We start from the raw sequence: 25,787 nt of genomic DNA on the forward strand, positions 1-25,787 counted from the left end.
AAATAAATGAACAAAAACTTAAGAATATACTGAAAAATGTAAAAAGTTAAAATAAAAATAATCCAGCAAACTGTAAAAACAAAGTACAAAGTGAATTTTCAGCAAAATGCACTGTAAAAATGCTGGGTGGCACAAAATTCTTTCATGTTGTCCCAACACAAATTGGTTAAGTTAACTTAATTGTTTTTTATATATTAAAGTGGAATGAACTAAACAATTATGCTGCAATTATGCATAGCAGAAAAAACAACTAACATAAATAATAACAATAATAATTATAACAATACATAATAAAAAACAACTATATATATATATATATATATATATATATATATATATATATATATATATATATATATATATATATATATACATACACATACATACACATACAAACACACACACATATATATATATATATATATATATATATATATATATATATATATATATATATATATATATATATATATATATATATATATATATATATAGTTATTATTTAATATTTATTGGTATGATTATTATTGTTATTATTTATGCTAGTTGTTTTTCTGCTATGCTTTGCTCATATACCCTACCCATGGATGTCATGCCAATAAAGTGAAAGGGGGGGGGGGAGAGAAAGAGAGAGAGAGAGAGAGAGAGAGAGAGAGAGAGGGAGAGCCTATCGGCGGCGTGCACACCTGATTGCAGGGTTTCTTTTCATCTCCTGCCGCATCAGAGGGTCATTTGTCCCGCGGCGCTGAGAATGAAGTGATCACCCGTTACTGATACTTCTCTCTGCTGAATCCGTTCACCCGCAGCACCGACATGAAGAAAAGCCAACCGATCGCTCTGGACGGCCGCGATATTCAGTCGCTGCTGGACGCGGTCGGCGGATTCGGCTCGGTGGTCGCCGTTGGGATCATTGCCATGCTGTCGGTGTGCGCCGCTTTCTTCATTTACAGATCCTTTAGAGGTCAGCGCGGGAAGACGGACGAGATTAACGGCAAAGAAACGACGGTGGCAACTGGAGAAGAAAGCGCGGTTCGGAGGAGGAGAACAGAGAAGGATGATCGACCTACCGAGTCAACAGGTAAAGCACACGGACAATTGTTGAAGCGTGGTGAGCTACACAAAATGATAGCTGACTTTCTTTTAAATACCCCACATTAATTGTTCCCTAGTCATATAGCCTGTCAGGTTGTCTAATAGTTTGTTTTGAGAATTAACGTTAACCCATGTCTGTGTGTAACGGCCGTTAACGGAAAATTGTGTGTTCAGTGAGCGGCCCGCGCTGTTTCGTCCTGTCAGAAAACTTAGCCAATCAGAAATGTTTTCTGCATATTAATCATTCTTGAAAACGACGACATTAATTTCAGGGGCCCAAATTGGGTTATATAAAAAGGCTATAAATGTTAATTATATTATTCTTTTATTTTCCTCGCGTTTATGGTCATTTTAGCGCTAAATTATTGAGGTAAAGTTGTTTTATATTCGCAGATTTATTCACTTTCGCTTCTCTATTTTGGTTACTACGCTACTTTAAATACTTTGAAATTGCACGAAAGACTTCAAAACAACATTAGCACTATTTACTTGACTGTGAACAATGCCACTTTGATAGATATTGGCTACTAATATGATTATCCTATTTCGAATTCTCAAATAATCAATTTCTGAAAGTATATTATTAAAGAGAAAGTCTGAATGTGCGATAGAACCAACTTTACCTTAGTCACTAAATTTAGATCAAGCTCAACTCTGGAAGAAAAGAGGATTTTATACTCTAAAAATGGTGGTAAATAAAATATAGCACAAAAAAATGGATCTGTTGGCTCGTATTTATAAGGGAACTAATATTAAGGCAGACCTGTAGCCAGCCTCATGAAAGAAGTGGACTTTTTTTTTTTTTTTTTACCTCATTTAGGCTATTTAATTATGTGATTTAAATAGTGACATTTTAAGCACTATGTAAGCTGAAATAGATTCTATGGTCATCATAAACAAAAAAGGTTAATTTAAAAATTCAGGGATAACAATAATAGCCAAAATAATTTTTATATTGGTCGCTTTTATTTAAAATTTTTATTGATCTTTTTTGTTTCAAGAATGAGATCCAAGATTTTAAATAAAATGTACTTGTAAAAATACTTTTTTTTTCTATTTTAAAACAATACAGTTGCGAAAGATGACTTCACTTGCGTCAGATTGTAGGCTATGTTTTCTTGCACAGCTAGATGTTGGACTCATGAAAATAATTGTCTGCATTGGCCAAAACTGATTAGCTGAGGTCGAACACTAAAGCGACAGCCAACGCGGGATTCCACTTCATCTTAAAGCCTTTTTTGATGGGTTATTTATGAAAAGCCAAAATAGGACAAATGAGCTCATGTTTGGGACAAATTCTGGGCCTTTGTCAATAAGGGGTTGGTCTTTCGAACCACTTGAACCCCCCTCCTGGTTACAGGCCTAGGGATACATAGCACCTATATCTTTGGTGATGGTGATATGTCGCACCTTATCTGCACCAAAGAACAACTTAAGAACCATTACTTGTGTTAGAATAGCATTGAAATTGGTCTTCCTATAATTAACGATCAAAAGAACCACTTATAAATAAATAGTAGAAGGGCGTAGATTCACTCTTGACACTGGTGGGAACATACATCTCTAGAGCGCATTCATTTTGCTTTTTTTCTTTTTTGGACTTTTAAAAACATGAATAAAGTACTTAATAATATAAAATAAACACTTAATACATATAACAATCACGGTACATGCTGCAAAAGTAAATTTAAATGATTTTACTGCAATCGGGCTTAGAGGAGGTGTGAATGTAGAGAAATTTAGAGAAGTGTAAGATGCAATGTAACGGTTTCATTCCAATTTGTTTTTCGTATGGAAGTCAAAATCAAAACTTTGATTTACTCAAATTTACTGAATAAATTGCACTGCCTTGATTAATATTACAGTGAACTCGTAGCGAACTTGACTTTGTGCACATGTAGGTTACTAAGGGCTGATGGAGCATTATTTTATTAGGTTGATTAAATTATTTGTATGGACATCCGTCCAAGCCAATTATACACCCTTGAAATAGTACATCAACTAAAGAACTGCTGAAGAACCAAATTGTGTGTGTATATTATTTAAAAAAGGCCTAATCTAAAATTTTTCATATATATATATATATATATATATATATATATATATATATATATATATTTAATAATAATTAAAATAAACATGTTCATTAAAGGGGGCATATTATGCTAAATCACTTTTATAAGGGATTTTAACACAGTTGTGGCAACAATCTGTGAATATAACCAGCCTCCAGTGGTGAAAAAATACATTCAGTGGTCCCTCCTTAGGCCCCGTTTACACTAGTGCGTTTTAGTTTGAAAACGCATAAGTTTTGCTACGGTTACGCCATCCGTCCACACTACGCCGGAGTTCTCGAGCGCCGAAAACGGAGCTTTTTGAAAACGCTGGAGAGGCCGTTTTCATTCTAAAACGGTGCAGCTCCGTCTCAGTGTGGATGGGGAAAGACGGAGACATCTGAAAACGGAGGCGGGGCTGCAAACGTTCGCCTATCTGATTGGGGCTTTTCCTCAATATTAAGTAGCCCACACACAGTTCAGTCTCGCATCCTCTTCTTGTAAGTTCAGACTTCGCAAGTTTGATCAAGGCTGCAGTCTCCCCCTTCTCAGTTTGATATGGAAAACCGGGGACACGGGTAATCTTCAAAGGGAACAGTGTACTTTATAACTTCATTCACATCACCTTGGCTACGTTGTTTCACTTTCTCAACAATAAAATGTAAACATGATATAAGGAACTGCCTATTTTCTTTTTAATATTAACAACTTAACAGACAGCAGAAATGTTGAGGCGCCGTGCTGCAAATATGAGCGTCATCTTCACTGTGTGCATATTTATAACAAAACGGAGCCGATAACAGATGCCTCCTTTCAGTGAAAATACGAAACGCACCCTCTCTTTTGCTGAATATCAGTTTTAATAATCGATAATTATAAAAGTATAGCATACAATAAGTTTATACATTGTAGGAAATAAAGACGAGCGATCAGTCAATGTACCTGGATTAATCATTAACTTATCTTTGCGCTTAACCAAAACATGTTACCCGTGAACAAGTAACTTAATAGATTCCAATGACCAAAGTCAGGGAATATGTCGTTAGATAAAGACAACAACATGAATGAAATATCACGTTTAGCAAATATAGTGAGATTAGATCCAGCGGGAGATGCGTGATGAGCAGTCCGACAAGCAGAGCTCTCATCTGGGTAGAAATGCTGGAGCGCTTGCCCGAGTGTGTGTGTGTGGTCACGTGATGTGCGTTTTCAGCGTTTTGGTGTGGACGGAGAGCTGTTCAGAAACGCTGGGCAAAACGCGAGTGTGGACGCGGATCGTTTTCATTCTACAACGCCGTTTTAAAACTAAAACGCACTAGTGTAAACGGGGCCTTAATCATGGGAGTTACGCTCTCAAAATAACCCACAACAGGTGAAATCCTCAAAGTAGTCAGCTTTATTTTTTTCAATTATTTTAGATGTTTTAAGGCTGTAAAAACCCCCACAATACACTTTTCTCACACAGGCATTAACATTTTCACACTTTAGTTTTTTTCAACACTTACGTTATTTTCCTCCTCCTTTATGTAACGAACCAAAATTTTTTTATTACATAATCGTGCCCTGAAGCAAAGTAACTTCTATCTTTCTTTAGCATGTCCACAAGTCTGACTTTTATGTGAATTTGGCAAGCTAAACGCATTCTGCACGGTACAGGAGACCAGGCAAGGCGTACACTCAAAAAAAAGACTTTTGCTGCTTCTTCAAACTACTGATCTAAAAGGAGTTGAAACAACACAATTGTACAGTTTTTTTAGGACAACTTAATTGTTTTATGTTCAATCCACTTAAATTTGTAAAAAATGAATAAGTTAACTTAATCGATTTGAGTTGGGACAACAAGTATTGTGTGGAAACCAGCATTTTATTACAGTGTAGACTGATTGACAATGGTCTACAGCCAATCAGAATGCAAAACACAATGCACTGATAAGGTCACAGAACACAATGTGCTGTAAAAAAAAAAAAAAAAAAAAAACGCATGTCGAATTTAACTTAAAAAAAACTGAAACTGTGAAATTGCGAAAGGTGAACCGCGTTATTGCAAGGACTACTCTGTTTTTTTTTTCTTTCTTAGAAACACTTTGATTGACATTCTCCCTTTAGGTGTCATCAAATGGGGAAAAGCCTGCCCATTAGTGAAGATCTCTCCTTTATTAGCATATGACGTTAGTCTTTTTTTGAATTTGCCACTATGCAGACACAGGCATTTGCAGCTCCGCCCTCTTTTGAAAGGAGCACAATCTAAATTTAAAGCGACTATCACCAAAATGACAATGGTTTTAAAGGGTCACGAAACACCAAAACACATTTTTTGAGCTGTTGACAGTCGTATATGTGTCCCACACTGCTAAAAACACTATTAAGACACCTATATTTCACTAAAAAGTGTAAATTGGTTGTTTTTGCGTTATTTCAAGCAAATTAGTACTTCCGGTTTGAAACGAATTTTTGAAGCTGCGTCACGGTCATGACATAATAGCGTTGTATTCCAGCGTGCAGACTGGGCGTCTGTGCCAGAGTGTGTCCTATTACGTCTTACAGTGTGATGCATTAATGCATTAGTAAGGCTTGGTTCAAACCAATCAGCGCGCTCTATTGTGCAACTTCATTAATATTCATTAGTCACAGTGTTTAGACGGCAGAGACGCCACATTGTATTGGCAAAACAAGCGTGAAGTGTTGCTTTTATAGTTTGCTGCCGTTAAGTTTCGTTTTCATTTTCTCTCTGTGAGAGCTCAGAGTCACGTGTGGATTAACAGTGTACGCGACGCTCGACAACAATAACTTACGAGTCTAAGGAGGATTATTGTTTACCTGAGACCTGTTCTCATCTGCAAACGCTGAGATCCGGATTCGCTTGTAGTATTCTCTTAATAAAGACGCGGCTCTAGTTGCTGGTGATTGTCCTGTCTCTACAGATTTGGTAAGTGAGCGACCAGCGCTCTTTGTTTATTCAGTTTACTCGTATCTAACAAACTATTGCACAGAGTGTAAACATGTTAGCACCACAACCAAACTTTAACCTTGTGTAGGGTTTCTACCGCATTTAGTGACCGGAATAACACACGCGGCTTTCTGACACTACTTGCTGTGTGCATCTAAGTTTCCGGGAAATGCGGAGGGTTTTTTTCTCTCATTCGCTGTGGGGTATCAAACATTGCAGGAAAAATACACGCTTAGAGCAGATCCTTGAATCAAATATCTCGTTTGTCGCGAGGGACATGAATGAATTCCCTGATTGAAAGAGTCAAACTGCAGTTAAAGTCCACCATTTAATAATTTGGCAAATAATTCGACTACAGATGTCCATGTAGGTTAAACACCATCACTTTCTACTGTGTGTGTGTGTGTGTGTGTGTGTGTGTGTGTGTGTGTGTGTGTGTGTGTGTGTGTGTGTGTGTGTGTGTGTATTTTGACTCTGAACCTCGCGCTTGCCCAAATAGACACTCCCACACCATCCCACTTTTCTTCCTCCGACACTCCCCCCTAAACAGAGCTGGACACGCCCACTTTTCTGACTTTTTCTACAGTAGAGGTGTGAAAACACCCTGCTAAAAACGAGGGGGTTTCATGGCCCTTTAAAGAGTTATAAAACATTATGTGTGGGGTATTTTGAGCTGAAACTTCACATACCCACTCTAGGGACATCAGAGAGTTATTTTACATCTTGTAAAAATGGGTATAATAGGTCCCCTTTAAAATCTACACTAGCATTGCTACGCCTTGTTTCAAAAATATAAATCTGTTCATTCAGCTAAAAAATCTTTTTTTTTTTTAGCTTTTTTAATCAATTGTGATTAGTCTTTTTATTATTGTATTGAAACATGATTGCAGTGGCACAGTAGGTAGTGCTGTCGTCTCACAGCAAGGTCGCTGGTTCGAGTCTCGGCTGGGTCAGTTAGTGTTTCTGTGTGGAGTTTGCATGTCCTCCCTGCGTTTGCGTGAGTTTCGTCCGGGTGCTCCGGTTTCCCCCACATTCCAAACACATGCGGGATAGGTGAAATGGGTAAGCTAAATTGTCAGTAGTATATGAGTGTGAATGGGTGGTTCAGATGGGTTGCAGCTGGAAGGGCATCCGCTGCGTAAAACATGTGCTGGATGAGTTGGCAGTTCATTCCGCTGTGGCGACCCCAGATTAATAAAAGAAACTAAGCCGTAAATGACTGAAGGAATGAAACATAATACTCTTTATTTTCAGGGTGTCTGCTAGGTCTTAAAACAAACAAAACAACATTTTAGACCTTGAAAAGGCTTAAATTCACAGAAATATTGTGTTGAATGTCTTAAGGAATTTTTATACAGGTCTTAATTTTAAATGTGGTCGAAGTAATGTCACCAACAATCCTACTAAATATATATATATATAGTGTTTATATTTATATTTAGTTTTTTATTGCAAGGAAATGTTTATTCCACAACAGCTGTTAGATATTTTACAGCAATTTTTAAAAAAATAAATTATCTAAAAAGAAAAACTAAAAACACAATTCCTCATGATCATTACAGCAATATATCACTTTATGTAATCTTCAATTTACACAAAAACTATTTACAGAATAAAGTTGAAAAGTGAACATAATATTTATAACTGGCACGAAACTTAAGGTTTATAACAGGAACGATTTAGGTTGAATAGGAGTTGAAGAGTTAATTCGGACCAAAAGCAAACAAATATATATTTTTTGATTATTTGTGTAGTTTTCTTCATATTAAATATTAACAATGTCAAACTTGTTATTTAGAAAAATAAAAAAAAATCATGTTGAAAAAAAGTCTATACAACTAGAGTTGTTTTGACACATCAAAATATGAGGTTAAAAATTTTTTTTTTTCAATTCTATTGGTCCAACCAGGCCATTGCTAAAAATCCTTAGTGTTTAGCCTCGTGTAAGTCTAAAATCTCATTCATAATGGTCTTAAAAGGCTCCTAAAAAGGCTTAAATTTGACTTGATGAAACCTGCAGAAACCCTGATATATTTCTTTGTCACCCTATAAAATTGAAACATTAAAAAGCTTGTGCATATGCAGTATAAAAACGCCTAATATGGTCCTACTGGCGATTCTATTCCTGTTTTTGTGCGTGCTGTTTGAAGGTCAAAAAAATAACTGACAGTGACTCTTGTTCAGCCGCCAGAATACAAGATGATGCCAATGTCGTGACAGTACTAAAGTTGAAGGCAGCTCTAATACCGCATTTCATTTCATAGAGCCAAAAGCGGAAACATAAACTTAAAGACTAGCGCTTTCCTGCCTCGTAAGCACTAGCAATTCATTCTACAAAGCCAATTAGTTGATTAGTTTGTGTATAGTAAGTCACAAGCTCAAGGCCACTGTTCTGAACATGGTTGTTTTCAGTGCTCAGTGACTTTACACATTTTTGGATGCATTCCTACTCAGTTACTGATTATGTTTTGTTGATACAGTTGAAGTCTGAATTATTATCCCCCTGTTTATTTTTCCCCCAATTTCTGTTAAAGAGAGAGATTTTTTTTCAATACATTTCTAAACATAATAGTTTTAATAACTCATTTCTAATAACTGATTTATTTTAACTTTGCCATGATGACAGTAAATAATATTTGACTAGATATTTTTCAAGACACTTCTATACAGCTTAAAAGGCAATTTAAAGGCTTAACTAGATTAATTAGATTAACTAGGCAGGTTAGGGTAATTAGGCAAGTTATTGAAAAACAATGGTTTGTTCTGTAGACTATCGGGAAAAAAGTAGCTTAAAAAGTCCAATAATTTTGACCTTAGAATGTTTTTTTTTTAAATATTAAAATCTGCTTTTATTCTAGCTGAAATAAAACAAATAAGACTTTCTTCCGAAGAAAAAATATTATCAGACATACTGTGGAAATTTCCTTGCTCTGTTAAACATCATTTGGGAAATATTTAAAAAAGAAAAAAAATAAATCAAGGGGGCTAATAATTCTGACTTTTCAACTTTATAATAATAGATGAATAGACATTGTGCCAGATACCACAGTAGAGTAACTTCAGCTGTAGGTTATATTTAGATTAAAAACAGTGAAATGCACTTTCCTGGTAAACCAACCGTTTTTCACATTACAAATATAGTAATAAAATGAACAATAAACACAATAAAACTGATTTAGATACAGATTTAGATACAATGACACTACATAATATATAAGCGCAATATTACACTCATAGCAGTGCGATATGGCTGTATATCGGCACTGGTGGGAGGAGTACGTTTGACTCAAGGCCACAGGCTGAGTGCGTAACTGTGCATTCGCACGGCACTTCAGCGTCAAAGCTTGACAGAAGCCGGTGTGAAAGTTGGGGCTGACGTGATCGTCATAGCAGCATCAGCCAATAAAAAATTAGTCAGCAATCTGCTACTGTCTGAGCTGGTGTATTTGCATACAGCGATCTGATTAGCTGACGATTCCGTCTTCGCTTGAAAAGTTGAGAAAGTCCCAGTTGAGCTGACGCCCCATGTGAATGGGCTGTTAGTATCCCACCAGTAACAATATACAGCCACATCACACTGCTATGAGTGTAATATTGTGTTCATACAACAGTTCAATGGCATAATAGTGTATATGAAAAAGAAAATCAAACACAGTCTCAAAAACACTTTTGTAAGAGGAACTACTTTCTTTCTATTATTCAAAAGAAGGTAATGATTCGCACTCAATTGCTTCGTACTGTTTTTATTTTTACTTTTTCTTACATTTTACGGGTGATAACAGACAAACAGACGATTTTAATCTTTGGGTAATTGTCAAATGTAGAAAACTTTTAATGTCAACTGTTAGAATTTTATTGTATGGATGTACACCTGATTAATGATAATAGTTGATACACTTTATCTCTGTAGAGTGAGGTCGGAAATGGGAAGATTGTTTATTGTCATTGCTGTGAAGATTATAAGTTATTGTGTGATTAATGGATAATGAAATGAGAGTGACAGTTTAACTAATTGCACATTGTGATTGACTATGGAATAAGGGTGGAGTTAGAGAATTGTGTCACACACTGAGGAAAGCTTTGTGCCGAAACGTCTGTTTGTCTGTTATCACCTGTAAAATGTAAGTGAAAGTAAAAATAAAAACAGTACGAAGCAATTGAGTGCGAATCATTACCTTCTTGATTAACGCACCATACCAAAGAAGTAACTAAAAAAACCACAAGCGCGTTTTTTTCTTTCGCCATTCCTTCACATCTGCAGCTGACGCCAGAACAGCAGAAACCGTTACTTTTGTTAGCAAACACTACCACTATAAATACAGCGCTACGAAATACAAGAGAGATCAACTTAGAATGTCCCTTACCTGTTCTGTAATGATTTGTTTAGCTGTAGTTTAACACAAACAATAAAAAATGGGCTGTTTTTCTCCTTTAAGGACTTATTATGCTGTACTAGTCGCCACCTTGTGGCAGAACATTAACCGTCTTTGCTCTGCTCAGTATGACAGGCCATCAATGCGCTGAATCCATAGACTGTAAAATATATGGACGTAGTATCCGTGACGTCACCCATAGGTTTCTGAAGAGCGCAAAAGAAGCCACAAGTAGGCGCGGCCAACCGTCGCCATTTTGGTCACGCGTCATCACACCCACGGCGAGATACCAAACAAGGGCAAAGAGGCGGAGAGTGAGCGGAGCTACAGACACCTGCTAGCATTTAGCTTGGACCTGGTTCAGACACACTTTACCTTGGGAGAAATGCTTAATACTTTATCACCTGTGACTCGTTTGTGTTCTGACCACATGTGCTTGGTTGTACACTATATCAATAAAGTGTTTAGACTTTTAAAAACACTGCTGTAATACATTGAGCCACTAAACATTGTTCTTATGACGTTTTTCAACAGGAAGAAAACGCGAATTACTTACAAACACTTCAGATATAGTCTGTGTTAGTTACTGTAAGACTATTGATAAAATCCAGCATAACACTGTATGACAACGCTTCAGATGACTGTTCTAGAGCCTACAGCTAATCAATCTGACAGATTCTGGAGTGCATTACAGCTCTAAATATAAATATAAACGATAAATGATCTTAAATAAAACAAATACATGTATAGAGATGGTATATAAGTATATAACTTTACTCACATGGGAAACGGAGGCCACATGAATGGTTTGTGAGCACAATTTAGTTCACTCAGCATGACATTCCATCAAATAATTATAGGAAACAAGTCCAAAAGGCAGTTGACTGTGTAAAGCCACATAAAACAACACAGAAATACGATGAATATGCCGAGTTCAGTGGCTAATCTGCAGGATTCAGCTGAGGTGAAGTGACGGCAACCAACGAGACCTAGCTGTCACTCAAGTGGCCACGCCCTTAATTACGCAAACTTAATATAACTTAATATAAAGGAAACGGATGAGTTCTAAAAAAAATTCACCCCCCTCACAGTTGTCATGAAGGGTAATATTAGCTGTATTAACCAAAATCTTTTTTTGTACCAGGCTGTAAACACCTTTTTTTCTGCTGTAAGTTGGCCATTCTAACAGTGGGCTCAATTGAAATTTGCTCTGTTTTGGAGCCAGGAGCGGCCAGGACTAGCGGAATTTCGGATGAATTGCAATTTTAGTTACTTCCGTATTGGCTTCCTGAGGGAGAGCGGGAGGTTGCCGCTTGGCTGAATCTCCAAAATATGAATATTTAAAATATGCACTATCCTTATAAATAAACTGAATAGTTACAATTTAAACAACTGCATACTTGGCTAAAAAAAGCCTCAAAAGTACATTATATTGTCCAACAGCTGCAATATTTGTCAAACTGTAGTTCTCTGCTTGCCACTCATGAGTGGAGTAATACAGAAGGATGAAGAGGCTGTACGAATGCTGATATCAAATTAACATCTCAAAGCTATCAGCCAATCAAATTCGAGAACCAGACAGAACTCTTGTATAAACAAATATATACTATATATTATATACTATATAATTATAACAATAAATTGACAAAAATGTAATGTACAAATAATATTTTCAGATGAAAAAAAGGGATCAAGAGACAAGACTACTGTATGTTTACTGCTCATAGAGTTCCCATATTAATGTTTGATCACCTGAAGCGCTTGTGACGCGGGCGGCTAATGCATTTTCGTTCTCTTTTAGCAGAATGTCAAGATGCAAAGCAGAAAAAGCACCGCAGTGAATCCAGTTATTCGTCAGCCACCAACAATATACCTCTTCCTACTGAGGCAGCAGAGAAAGACCTGAATGAAAGCACTCTTAAGGATTTGGAGGAGATTACAGATGAGCTTCTAACAGACCTGGAACCTGAAATGGGAGACAAAACAGATTCTGATTTTGATCCGTGCATGGAAATAGATCCTGATGAAAACACAGAGTGTGAGGAAGATCATATTCGGCTAAAGGAGAATGATGATGGTGGATGTGAGGTTGTGGCGGATGCTTGTGTACGTTTGACGCAGTTAGACTGCCAGATTGAGAAAACTGAGGAATTTCTTGACAAACCGGAAGGAGGACAGAGTTTAGACACAGATGAGCCATCTGAAACCGAAAGCGCTCAGGATATTGTTTATCAAAGACGCCAAGATACTCTGCACAATTCTTCTTCATGCCAATCGGTGGACCACAAACCCAGTAAGAATCACTTAGAGGAAGACATCAAGACAGCAGAGGAAGCATGCAAGAAGTTTGAAGATCATCACGACTGGCGCTTTGCACGGACGAATAACTTTGATTGCTGTTGTTGTGATAAGAAGATGGAGAGAATGAAAGGCCAGCCATGGTTTCCAATTGGAAGCTACGCAACAGACACTTTCACTCCAACTGTGGAGACCATGGTCAATCACTGTAGCAGGTTTGATTTCCAAAACTACTTGGGTTTCCAAACTGATAATACCTTCATTGGTGTGTCTTCGACGCAAATGAGTCTCTCACAAGAGAAGAAAGCCAATGAAGAAGGCGCAACGGTGGAAGTGAAACATGAGAAGAATCAGATTAGCATCATGGACGCCATCATGGACAATAACGAGTGGTTAAACGTAGGCGCGCCAGAGTTTAAAGATCGTCCTTGGCTTACACCAAATGCAAGCATTAATGAAGAAGGCAAACCCAAAGCTGATTTAGCCAAAGATGAGGAGGAGCTGGCCAATAAAAGAGTAGCAACCGTTCCACCTTTAGCGCAAACGGTTAGTGTGACCTTCAGGATTCACTACATCACACACTCTGCGCTCCAGCTGGTGGCTGTGACTGGGAGCCTACAGGAACTGGGGGCCTGGGAGAGTTTTATTCCACTACAAAGAGCCAAAGACGGGTTCTGGGCAAACACCGTCAGCCTTCCTGTGGAGAGCCAGGTGGAGTGGAAGTTCGTCCTGGTGGAAGATGGACGAATCTCTCGCTGGGAGGAGTGTGGGAACCGCTATCTGTGCTTGACAAGCCAAGATGAAGAAGTCTTTCTTGAGAAATGCTGGGGATGTTGCTGAACTCAGAGGTGACTTTTTTTTTTAGGGCTGCACGATTAATCACAAAATTGCGAGATGGTTTGCCAAAACAATTATTAAGTACTTATTATTTACTTACCCTTAAATTGTCAAATTTATATGAGTTTATTATTCTGTTAAACACAATTTGGTTACCAAAATTCATGAAAATATACGTATTACATCATCTATTAAAAATTGCTTGATATTTAACCACATATGATATTTTGGAGGGTTTTGAACAAACAGTGTCAGAATTTAAGCCAATTTTCCACCATTTTGCATTTCGCCCCCTAGTGGTAATCGTTTCAAGAAGCCATTACCACTTCTTTATCGAGGCTGAATTAATGATTTCAATGACAGTACTGATTGTATGATTATATGCACAAAAACAGGGATTGTCTAATATCCAGAAATTAAGGCAGCCATTAATATTAGAATTGTCATTTTACAGTTTTAAGAAACAAAACATTATTAAAAATATTGTTTTCCTGAAAGACTTGCTTTTTATTTTTCAGTGAATTTGGTACGGTACGATAAGTCTTTCCTGCTTATTTAGTAGTGTTTTTATTGGATTTTTAATATAATTTATGTATATGATTATAATTTGGAATATTTTAATGTAATATATATTTTTAACAATAATAATAAGAACAACAATCCAAATTTGGCCAAAAGTTGGACAAAATGTTGATGTATATATAATAATAATAATAATGTAGTGTTTTCTATTGAATTTTTAATATAATTTATGTGTTTGAATATAATTTGGAATATTTTTAACGTAATATATATTTTTAATAATAATAAGAAGAAGAACAATCCAAATTTTGCCAAAAGTTGGACAAAATGTTGATATATATAATATTAATTTTTTTTTTATTATTATTGATATTATTGTTACTGTCATTATTATATATCTATGCTGGTATACAGTTGAAGTATTATAGTATGAATTATTAGCCCTCCTGTTTATTTTTTTTCTCCAAGTTCTGTTTAACAGAGAAATTTTTTCAACACATTTCTAAACATACAGTAATAGTTTTAATAACTCATCTCTAATAACTGATTTATTTTATCTTTGCCATGATGACAGTAAATAATATTTTACTAGAATTTTTTCAAGACACTTCTATACAGCTTAAAGTGACATTTAAAGGCTTAACTAGGTTAATTAGGGTTACTAGGTAGAATAGGGTAATTAGCCAAATTATTGTATAACGATGGTTTGTTCTGTAGACTATTGAAAAAAATAGCTTAAAGGGGCTAATAATATTGACTCGAAAATGGCTTTTAAAAAATTAAAAACTGCTTTTATTCTATCCCAAATAAAACAAATAAGATTTTCTCCAGAAGAAAAAATATTATCAGACATACGGTGAAAATTTCCTTGCTCTGTTAAACATTATTTGTGAAATATTTAAAAAAGAAAAAATAATAATTCAAAGAGAGGGGGGGGGGCTAATAATTCTGACTTCAACTGTGTATAACCCCTCACCAAATTATGCAGCCCTAAAAAAAGCACAGCAAACCTCAATATGTTTTCAATTTCTTTTTCAAAATCGTCCAGCCCTATCATAGTAAATTCTTCCAGCTCTATACAGCAATAATAATCCATAGTGCATTATTACAATTCAGTATGTAAGATTGTATTGTAATATTATTGATTAATAATTAATTACTCCGATAAAGCATGAGGCTTTGAAACTGTTACTATAGCAATACGATTATAACGTTACAATTATGCACTTTTCTACATCAATTATTGATATGTGTGTTGATTATATCCAATTGTACTCTTAAGTGTCTGACCGTACAACTATAATCCTGTAACAGCACTGTACCAAAACTGAGAAAAGTCTTGTCTGTCGTGTACCAGAGAACATCCTAATGCTTCCAGGAGTTGAAAACATCTTTTTGTATTGTACTGTATATCTCCATTTTCAGAATGTAATATGTCTGTGAACAGTTATTTTAATCTATAAATGTTGCAACAATCATGCAGATCTTTTCACGATCTCTACTAATCTAAATTTAGGCTCAAAGCACACTCTATGCAAGTGCTCAAATGCGGACATGAATGCAAAATACAGTCTCGCTGTACATATTTAGCATGCATGATGGCATTACTCTGCCAGGAAGAAACCTTTAAAACTCTCTCAAGCTGAATGTAACATTATTCAGGACTAGGCCTGTCTCAATATATTGACTTATTGCGCAATACATGGACCTCAGTCACTTTTGGTGACGCAATATATAGTAGTCAACATTTGAAATTGATCGGAAAACAAATGTATCCAAATATTGTCCTAAGACAAGAATGGGTGTTGTTCAATAGTAGGCATGGGCCGGTATATAAGATTCTGACGGTATAATAACCTTGGAAAAATATATCACTGTTTCACGGTACCACAGTATAGTGATTACTGCTCTAAAATATATTCTTTTTAAATGTCTGGGTAAAAAACAAAAACCTTTTCCCCTTTTAACAAACATTTTAAATATTTTAGAGCAGTAAACATGTCAGGCTAAATAATTCAAATTAATCATTGACGTCTGCTGTCTTCATTTGTTTTAAAACACATATTTCTTTACCATTTGAATGGCATCTTTGGATCTTTTCTGCTGAATATACTGCTGTCCTAAAAAAATAAATAAATAAATAAATAAAAAATCTTACACATACCTTAGGAACGATATTACAGAAAAATTTGGTGGTTTTAAAACCTTGACTTTTCCTAACTGCGGTATCCAGTACCTTGAAAACTGTTATCGTCCCATGCCTATTCAATAGTATGAGTGCTGGGACACACCAAGTTGACCCCAAACAACCAGCACCGATGAAACCCAACTGTGTTTCATCTCACATCAGCTCACGTCTAGTTCCGTCCGGACCAAAAAGCTACATGTGAACACACCAAACGGACGAACACCAAATGATTGGAGAGGACGTGTTCTGAATCTGCATGGTTCTGTTTTAACGTTTCCAAATGGGAAACCAAAACTTATGACACACAATCTAAAATGACAGAAAAATAGTGGGTCATCATCATTTTTTTTTTTTTTTTTTAGATTTATTTTTGGCCTTTTTGCCTGTATTGGATATGACAGTATTTAGACAGGAAGCGGAAATGTCAACGCGCTAACCACTAGGCTATTGTGCCGACAGGGTCATAATATTTCACATTGGTCTAGACCAAAGGAAATGTACTACAGGTGTGAAAGCACCCTATTTAACTTTAAAGGAATAGTTCACCCCAAAATAAAATTTCACCTTAATTTACTCACCCTCAAGTCATCCTCTTTTCATCCACTTTTTTTCTGTCAGACAAACACAGCCGGAGTAGTTTTAAATGTGGTCCTGCCTCTTTCATGTCGTTTAATACTGTTGGATAGTGACTTTAATTTTGAAGCTTTCAAAAGCTCATACTACACTAAGGGGTGATAGAAGGCTGATCCATGAATTTTACATCAGCTTATGAACTGGCAACTATTCCATACATTTTACGCAGTAAAGTAAATTATGGGGTAAATTTCATTTTTATTTGAACTATTTCTTTAAGAACTAAAAATGTTGCTGTTGTATAATCATTAAATAATACATGGCATTAAATGTTCTTAAACTGTCAAATTTCACATGAATTTCTGTGACAATATTTCACACAACAAAAATGAGTTATTGTGGCAGGCCTATTCAGAACAGATTGCTATCTATGCACTTCAACTTTGACTAACATGCCAGCAAGATTTCAACTACAGCGTCATCATGTCTGTAATAATAGATGTGAAAGAGAAACGGTCTGACATATTCAGCTTAACCTGCTACAAACATTAACGTTCACATACAGTATCTTTCAGGCCTGTGCTATGAGGAATGCTCTTGAGCAATGCAGGAAAAAAGAGCAGGCCAAAAATACACTTTCTCTGCGCATTTTGGCATCTTATACTGACTCTAATATGGGAAACGCTGGCATTAAAGCAGCTTAATGGTCCCAAATCCCAGCCCGGACTGTCAGCACAGAGCCCAATATCACAAGCTAAACAGCTGCTGCTCCTTTAATTCTGTTACATCATTTATAGTGGATGGCAATGACGACATCGATGTCAACTGCATGCATGTGGCAGATTTGATGCTTTTTTTTAGTTTAGGTAGCAATGAATTATTTAAATTCGTTCACAACAACTGCCTTAAATTGAATAACCTTTGCTGCTTACACTTTTTACTAAATACGTTTTATTATAGCTTCAACTTTTGTTGTTTTGTTCCTGTGAAAATCAAGTATGATACTGTTTCTGATGCTTAAACACACGTTTAACTCAATCAGTAAATGTCACTCTGCAAATGACTAAATTCAATGAAATAAATGATTATATTATAAATGTGATTCTTATGTCCTGTGTAAAATGTATCTGTTTCATATTTAACTTGTGGTATTATTGATTAACATTTAAGTGCATTTATTTTACCCCTTTTACAAGCCTCAGCTCAAAATATCCATCAGATTATTTATTATGGGCTCCAGAATCTGCCCATTATGGTGTCCGAGTACAGTGTAGTTGTTTTTGTAGCCTGTGGCTTTAAATGCAAATGAGCTGCTTCTCCCCGCCCACCGTTCCCATGTGCATCTGCTTCTACATAAGATAAACAGCCGCCAGTGATAGAGACAGACTTGGACGAAGCTGAAATACAGCTCAAATATACCAAGTAAGTTTATTTGATGTATTTGTGGTGGAGTTTATCCAAGCCTTTCTGAAACGATGAGTCACACACAAATGCCATTTGCAGTACACACACACACACATATATACACAGTATATGCGCATTTTTGGACACCACGCGACCTTGTTGATTTTAGCAGTTAAGAAATACAGCGATTTTACTGTCTTAATTACAAACATGCTGTTTTAAAAACATTTTAAACCTAAAACTTATAAAAATTACAGAGAGTTGGAGATCTTATTTTTAGACCAGTTTATTTGCAAAGAAATGTTCTGTGGACATGCGTACATTTTATAGTAACATGGCACCTGTCAATCAATTCGGTGGGCGGGAAAAATTGCACTCCTACGTCATGTTGCACCTCATAATTACTTGGATTTTGGTCCAATTTTAACGTCAGGTAATTAAAAAAAGAGACTTATTGTGTTTCTATCACTCCAGTATGATTGTGGACACACTATACCTACACAGTTCTGTCCAAACAGCTTACAAAAGTAGGTGGTCTTTAATATGTCATGTAATTTTGACATGTATGCATTAGATAGGTAAATGGTTAAACAAGTATGATGTTAAGTTTTAATGAAATAACAAATGAATAAGTTTAAAGTTGTTTTAGATCATTAAACTTATTGTTGACAAATGGGTAAAATCTCATAGCCTAATTATTCAAACTTAATGGGGTTTTTTTTTATTTGGGGGGGGGGAATTGGGGGGAATTAGGTGTATTTTACATGCATTTTTTATTTCTCTCTGCTATTTGGGCTTATTGGAACCTAATTAGAATAAAAACCCAAGTATCATCTTTTGATATAATGTACTTTTAGAAAAAAATTATGTCCATATATGTGGACTCGTGGTTCCAATTTAAATAAAACACCTTTTCCTGATTTTTTTATGCATAAAATTTTTTTTTATTGTTTTAACTGTCAGAGAGTAAAATGTTTTTTAATAATAATTGTAATACAAATGTTTTTCCATTTTAGACAGTTAAAAATAGGGTTTGGGACATTTCATATGGTGCAAAATGGTTGTAGGATGACACTGTGTGTCTGTAACAAAATATAAAACATTCATAGTATTTTAAATAGCCACTTAAGAGCTAAAATGGGCTGTCCACGTATGCAGACACTCAGGCCCTACAGGAGGTTAAAAACAACAATGTTGGCTAAGTTACTTTAAAAAGTCATTTATTATAATTACGTCATTAAAGTTGTATTTAAATGAATTTTCTAATTCTGACCTCTGGCATCAACAAGGCATTTGCGCCCACAGAACAGTTCTGTCTGGATCTCAAATCTGATTGGCTGATAGCCGTGATGTATTTAAGTATAATCAGCATCCATACAGCCTCTTTACCCTTCGTGTATTACTCCGCCCACATACAGCCAGCAACAAGAAGACACTACAGTTTGACAAATATTACTGCGGTTAGACAACAAAATATACTTTTGAGGCTTTTTTAGTCGAGAATACAGTTTAGATTGCAACTATGCAGTTTATTTGCAAGAGTAGTGCCTACTTTAAAATATTTACAATTTTTGAGAGCTCATTGGCGGCCAAAGATGGTTGACGTTGTCTATCCACAAGATGGCGCCAGAACCAAATAATAAGCCCTTGCTCAGTGTGTTCTCTTGTGCACGAATTAAAAGCTGAAAAATGGAAGCCTTGTGGTTTTTAAGGTGAACCGGATAGAGTCATTAAGAAGCTGCAAATAAGAAGCTGGATTCAGCCTTGTCCCTCCTTATCGCAAACACAACAGCAGTCTGATGAGAAATCTCTGTAGACAGACGGCATTTCATGTCACCTTCAGCCTTATAATCTTGAAATGTGAGCAAAATTTGCTGTTTTTTCATCACCTTAAGAGGGTCACACACCAGAAGCGCCACTTCACATTACGCTATAGAGAATTATTCAAATACTAGCTCTAAAGTGACGTTGGTGAATTAGTAACTAACGTCCGCTGCAGATGTGAATGAATGGCGGAAGAAAGTAGTTCCTAATACAAAAGGGTTTTAGACTGTGTTTGATTTTCTTTTTTATGTACAAGATTGTGTCGTCAAACTGTTGTATAAACGCAATATCACACTCGTAGCAGTGTGCTATGGCTGTGTATCAGCACTGGTGGGGCGCCTCACGCCTTTCACCAGTGCTGATCTACAGCTATAGCACACAGCTGCTCGTGTGATATTGCTCATATATATATATATATATATATATATATATATATATATATATATATATATATATATATGGTCACACTTTACAATATGGTTCATTAGTTCATGTTAACTCATGGTGCATTAACTAATGTTAACAAGCATGGACTTGGATGTTAATAATGCATTAGTAAATGTTTAATTATGATGAATAAATGCTGTACATGTGTTGTTCATGATTAGTTCATGTTAGTAAATCCATTAACTAATAATATAATATTATTATAATAATATATATATAATAGTATTTTGTTTAAATATGACATGTTAAATATGACATGAGTGTCTTCTGTAAATGAAGGTAAATGAATGTATGATAGTCAATGTTTTTTGCTTAGAATATAATGTTAAACAATGTATAAAGGGCTATGCTATTATGCTATACCATCACTTTCAGATTAATGGATTTTTTGCATGAAATTACAGCTTCACACAAATTGTCATGAGCACTGTTTGTGAAATTGTGAAACTGACCCACTATTATCCCTTTTCGAAGTATTTATCTTCCCAGAACAGGTCAAAGAGATCATCTAAAGAAGCTATTTTTGACTGCAAAGCTTGTACACAACTGTCAGAACTATCTGTGTGTTCTAAAATCAATATGCCTTTCTTGGCTGGAAAAAGTCTGAACAGACATTCTGGTTTGGATGTGAATGGTTTTTGGTGTCCTTGACGTGCCGACAATATGATAAAGCACCGTAATAAGAAACCCAGCTCTGCTGTCCTAATGAAAATCAAAGGGAAATGAATCATGTCCTCTTCACTGACAACGCTGTACCGTGGTGCTTATTTAAGCTTTATTCTGCTGCAGCACTATTTGCCCCAAACAGACAGCGACTCTGATGGAATCATGAAACATTTATGAGGTCCAGAGAAGAAGTTTGAGAAGAATCTGAAGGATCTTTAAAAGCAAATGCACTTTTTGTAGCACTGTATCCTTACAGTGTATTCTTTTTTTTTATCAGACAATTTGTTGTGTATATGTCAATGTTCCAAATTTTAAGCGTTTATGAGACTGCCAGTGCTCCACAGACCTGTAAATCATTTGTTTTACCACACTTTGAACCACGTTTTTATAACATTTGTGTTTTCAGCCCCCAAAAATACCATTAAAACACACACACACACACACACACACAAAAAGAGTTGACTCTTTGTTACTACAGAGAGGTAGTAAATCTTCTTAATTATGGTATTTTAGGGTTTTAGTGTTTGTACAACACCATATTAAAATGCATAAACATTATGTTTAAAAAGTCATTTATATTCACAAAAAAAAGGAGTCATGTACTGTACTTGGGTTAAACTCAAAAAGATTGTGCAGCAAGTTGCCTTACAATTTTAAGTTAAGTCAATTTCTTTTTGTAGCCCATTGTAAAATACTGCTAATTTTTTCCACGCATTTTAATACGGTGTTGTGTACATACTAAACACTAAAATACCATATTCAGTGCTTAATTTACGAGTTGCGATATTCTGGAACAGATCAGGGTAACGAATCCGGCATGTTACCCAAAGATGGAGAGGTGTCGCGAACAAAAGTGTAGGGGGAGAGGGTCGTTGGATGGCAGAGTGCCATTGCAAACGAAGGAGGACAGTGAAGAGGGTTGGGGAGTCGCGGAAGAAAGTGGAAGTGTACAGCGGATGGGGGGGCAGTGGCGCCCCCAGAAAATTTTCTTACCCGAAGATGTAGATGTGTCGCCTTACGTGCCAACACACCCGTTTTTCCAGGGAGTCTCTCGTATTTCAGACCCACCTCCTGCATTGTTCTAGCACCCGGAAACTCCTGGAATTTCACCCCCTGCTCCTCAGCTTTTTGGATGAATCCCTATGCCACCAAATCCAATGCGCAAGCATCTTCATACCCGCTCCCCGCATTTCAGTTTGCACGCACCTTCCCCCCCTCCCCCCGCTCCTCATTTCACGCGCACACCCCTACCTCTACAAACTTGCAATGTAACAGTTTACTTTTCGTTTTTCAGGATACAACAAAAATCAAAAAACAAACATATAAGAACTCTTCACACTTTTCCAAGCTTCAATTTAAAAATGGTTTCAAAGAATAGTGAAAAAGACTGTCTACCATTAAGCCCCTTCCTTCTTTTATATATTTTTTTCCTGGTAGCTTACACATACATATGACGTATGATATGACATTAGCTTACAAATGAAATATCATGTACATAATATAATATCACAAAATATACTAATCAAATGCTGTATCAATTACCAATAATTATATATCCCAAAATAAATAATATAATAATACAGAAAAATATTACAAATCTCTTTATGGCTCTAACAAAACACTATCGGTTGGGATTAGGGAGGGGGGCAGGTTTGTTCAGTCTATATCTGACATGCATAAAAATAACGTTGAGATTGGCAGAAATGTACACAGCTCAAATAACACATTTGAGAAAACGTGCCCCAGTAATTTATTTTTAAACTGTCAAAAATGTACATGCCTTCATACACATGTACTGAATTTTTTTTAACAGCCTAGGGTACATATTTCTCAGTTCTCAAAAAATTTAAGGAAAAAAGCTAAAAATTTCCCAACCCAAGCTCATCGAAGGTATGTGCCCTGGGTACACATTTCTCAGTTCCCAAAAATGTAGGCCTGGGCACATATCCATATTAAGCCTAGGTTGAGAATTGGCTTTTTTTTTCTTCTTTTGGATTAATTTCATAGTTTGGTTTTCAAATCTACATTTGTATGACATCACGTTTTGACATATATACAGTATTTACCCATAATATAAACAGAATTTTACTGTAGGACAGTTAAGCAGTATGTTACTGAATTTTAAAGTTGCATTCTGACAGTTATTTTCAATTATATACAATTATCTGACTTTTTTTTTAAAGTAAATATACACAATACTGTAAATACATATACAGCAAGGTAAACGGTGATGTAAATGTAAATAAGATACCTTTGCTGTAATTGATTTACAGTAAGTTACTGGCGAACTGCAGTCAGTAAGTTACTGTTTATTCTACAGAAAACGCAAAATTTGCATTTGAAGACTGTCATACTGTTAAAAATGTTATCTTTATGTGTGCCTCTCATAAAATGTTGGATATGTTCAGTAAACTGTATTTAACAGAGAAAAAACAAGCTAGTATTTTATGCAATTGAACAATATTGGTGTTGGCAGAAAGTTTTTTGTTTAAAATTAGTAAGATCTTATCGTTATGACCTTACACAAACCTATTTAGCTTTTCTAAATACCATTCTTAATTTTTGTTGCCATTCCTGATGATCATTGTTGCAAACTATGTCACTTTTTACAGGTATTTGTTGCTTAATATTTCCAGGATTCTTTGATGAATATAAGCCAACATATTGAGACTGTAAATACACTTCATCTAAATAGAGTGGAGATTATTCTAGACAAAGACAGAAAGCGGGTCATCTCTAAATATCTCAGCTCTCCTTGGACTAAAAGCACTTCTGACTCCAGTCTGAAACAGGTTTATCTGTCAGTGGCCTAGTTTATCGATGCAGGAAAAAAGGCTCACAAGTCCCATTGACAACAATGACGAATATTTTAGCAATCACACCAACAAACAAGAAAGCTCTGTTTATGATAAGAGCATTGTATTGTTGTCTGCTCCTCAAATTGCTTGGGAAATGTTTTAGAACCTGTGCCCGTACACATAATCTGCCATATTATATTGTAACCCTACACTCAGAAATAAAGGTACACGAGCCTGTCACTGGGGTGCTACCTTATCAAAAGGTACAAATTTGTACCTAAAAGGTCCATATTAATACCTCAAGGGTACATATTATTACCTTAACAGTACAAAAAGTGTTCCTCTTAAAATGTATTGTTACTAATATATACTTTTGAGGTGCCAATACGGACCCTGTAAGTACAAATGTGTACCTTTTGAAAAGGTACCACCCAAGTGACAGCTCGCGTACCTTTATTTCTGAGAGTGTATGATATATTTATTAGGGGTGTCACGATTTCGATTTTTATTCAAAATCGATAAAATTTATGCTCAATTTCGATAACCGAATCAAAAAATAGAATCGTGGATGCTGCCACGCCCCCATGTCACGTCAGCTTGGCTTGCCAAGCGGGAAAAAACAGGCTTGTTGAAGTGCTTGTTAAACTGCAGAAGCAGGAGACCCGTCGACAGAACTTAAACCCTCTCCTCTTTCATTGAAGTCTCCGGTGTGTAAGCATTTTGGATTTCCAGTGAGTTATGTTGACAACTTTCGTGTTGTCAAAAAAAAAAAAAACACAGTTTTGCAAGCTCTGCTGTGTACGTATTACATACGGTTCGTCCGATAGACAACATCGGCATCGCAATCCTCCGCCCGCCCCCATTGCAAATCAGCTCGCGAAAAGTACACACTCAGGCCCTGTTTACACTGTCTTTGTTTTTAAATGGCATTTTAGAACGAAAACGATTTGACATCCACAGTGGCGTGTAGCATTTCTGAGCAGCCCTCCTTCCTCTCTACCTCTGAAAATGCGCATCACGTGACCACACAGACACAGACGCACACACAGCCATGCGTTTGAGACAGCAGGTCCAGGCAGTCAGAGGATCAGTAGACTGCTTCAATCTTTCACTCACTTGTACTTAGTCATTTTAGCGAACACCTCAGATACTGTTGGATGGTTCCTGTTGGTTGTGCGTCTTTTTTTACCGACGCCATTATAACGACACAGATCACTGCCTATTCACGAGTCCCGCAGAAAAAGTGATTGACAGATGGTAATTATGTGTGTATCTTGCCTTTATTCATTTACTGTAGGATTTGTTTATGGGTAAAACAAAGACCATGCAGGTCAGGTAGTTTAAACGGTAGTCTACAAATAATTAATTGGTCATTAATTAATTATTCATAATCGAAAATCGAATTGTGCCTTCAGAATCGAAAATGTAATCGAATCGAGGATTTGGAGGATCGTGACACCCTTAATATTTATAATACTTATATTCTTGGTGGAAGGTTGAATTAGTGCATTACTCTGTTATTTCTCATCTGCAGGCATTCCAGTGTTTATTTAAAGGTGTTTAATTTAAGGGTGGTAAAGTGTGTGTGTGCCAAAAGGCAGCTTTGAATGTTATCGCTTTTAATAGAAAGCTCATTTACACCCTTCAGGCTTTCCTATATTCTCCTGTGACCAACAAAATTTACAACCTAATGACACCAGAGAAAAGGGACTTACTCTAATATGCCACAGCCAAAAGGGGAGTTTATGTATCATGTGACAGACT

The 25,787-nt window shown here is 36.1% G+C and overlaps 1 protein-coding gene and 1 long non-coding RNA gene across 8 annotated transcripts in view; one reads left to right on the forward strand and one right to left on the reverse strand.

Annotated features, from left to right (window-relative positions):
• The window catches only part of LOC137488778 (uncharacterized), a 385,094-nt gene that overhangs the window by 202,533 nt on the left and 156,774 nt on the right, over positions 1-25,787 (reverse strand). For 5 of the 6 annotated variants that reach the window (XR_012397097.1, XR_012397099.1, XR_012397098.1 and 2 more), the window contains exon 1: positions 687-1,801. The exons of the other annotated variant lie outside the window; for it this stretch is intronic. This is a non-coding gene — a long non-coding RNA (uncharacterized lncRNA). Of the gene's footprint in view, positions 1-686; positions 1,802-25,787 lie in introns of those variants that run through there. 6 annotated transcript variants of the gene reach the window in all.
• Positions 730-15,513, forward strand: stbd1 (starch binding domain 1). Of its 2 annotated transcripts, none has more exons than XM_001332437.8 (2): positions 730-1,078; positions 12,268-15,513. In XM_001332437.8, exons 1-2 carry the CDS (start codon positions 814-816, stop codon positions 13,602-13,604), a joined length of 1,602 nt encoding a protein of 533 aa, XP_001332473.1. In that variant the 5' UTR covers positions 730-813; the 3' UTR covers positions 13,605-15,513. The 2 variants fall into 2 exon arrangements, with proteins under 2 accessions (XP_001332473.1, XP_005161545.1); XM_005161488.6 differs by having other exon boundaries at positions 12,271-15,513.

The sequence above is a fragment of the Danio rerio genome, chromosome 21 (assembly GCF_049306965.1).
Source record: "Danio rerio strain Tuebingen ecotype United States chromosome 21, GRCz12tu, whole genome shotgun sequence".
Classification (NCBI taxonomy): Eukaryota; Metazoa; Chordata; class Actinopteri; order Cypriniformes; family Danionidae; genus Danio; species Danio rerio.